This window comes from Lipotes vexillifer, unplaced genomic scaffold, assembly GCF_000442215.2.
Source record: "Lipotes vexillifer unplaced genomic scaffold, Lipotes_vexillifer_v1.1 scaffold395, whole genome shotgun sequence".
NCBI lineage: Eukaryota > Metazoa > Chordata > Mammalia > Artiodactyla > Lipotidae > Lipotes > Lipotes vexillifer.
In genome coordinates, this window is record NW_006797390.1 from 6,115,952 (window position 1) to 6,116,625 (window position 674).

A 674-nucleotide genomic window follows, 5' to 3' on the forward strand; every position below is an offset into this window, starting at 1 on the left:
CGCGGCGCGGGGGTCCCGGCGGGCTGCGGGGTCTCCGAGCCCGGCCTCTCATCTCCTTACCTCGGTGTTCTCGGCCGCGTTCTCCGCCATTTTCCTCCTTAGGAGCAGGCAGCGGGAGGAGTGTTTCATGCCCATAAGAGCCAGCAAGGGTTTGGTGATACAGAGATAGTGCCGAAAGAGAGAGCTGGCGTCGCTTTAAAAGAGAGAAAGAGAGAAAGAGAGAGAAAATGGGAGGAAAAAAATAAAATAAAATAAAAGCCCAAGCCAGTCCCTCTGCTGGAGCATCAGCCGGTACCATCAACCACGGTGGAGTCTTTCCTGCAGTCCCCACTTTGTTTTATTTTCCTCCCTTCTCATCGGCTTCGGATTCCTTCACACAGTTTCGAGTTCCTGTGGCGCCCGCGACCCCCTCCCCGCCTCTCTCCACCCGCGCTGCGGGCCAGGCAGGAGGGAGGGAGCCCCGAAGGCTCCGCGGAGGCGGCGGCGGTTCCTCGCCGGCTGCTCGCAAAGTCCGGCCGGCCGAGGCAGGCGACAACTCCTCTCAACTTCTGCCGATCAGCGGGCGAAGCAACACGCTTCCTGCGCGTCCCTCCCGGGGGCTGAGCCGGTGAGTGGGGGCGGGGAGGAGGTTGGGCCGGGCGGGAGGCTGCTGCCGGGCGCACACCGAGGGCCCC

The 674-nt window shown here is 63.2% G+C and overlaps 1 protein-coding gene across 1 annotated transcript in view; it reads right to left on the reverse strand.

Annotated features, from left to right (window-relative positions):
* The window catches only part of PRMT8 (protein arginine methyltransferase 8), an 81,832-nt gene extending 81,697 nt beyond the window's left edge, over nucleotides 1-135 (reverse strand). Inside the window, exon 1 of the mRNA XM_007469450.1 lies at nucleotides 61-135. Within this exon, the coding sequence (XP_007469512.1) occupies nucleotides 61-135 (75 nt within the window). The remainder of the gene's footprint in view (nucleotides 1-60) is intronic.
* Nucleotides 136-674: the final 539 nt, after the last annotated feature.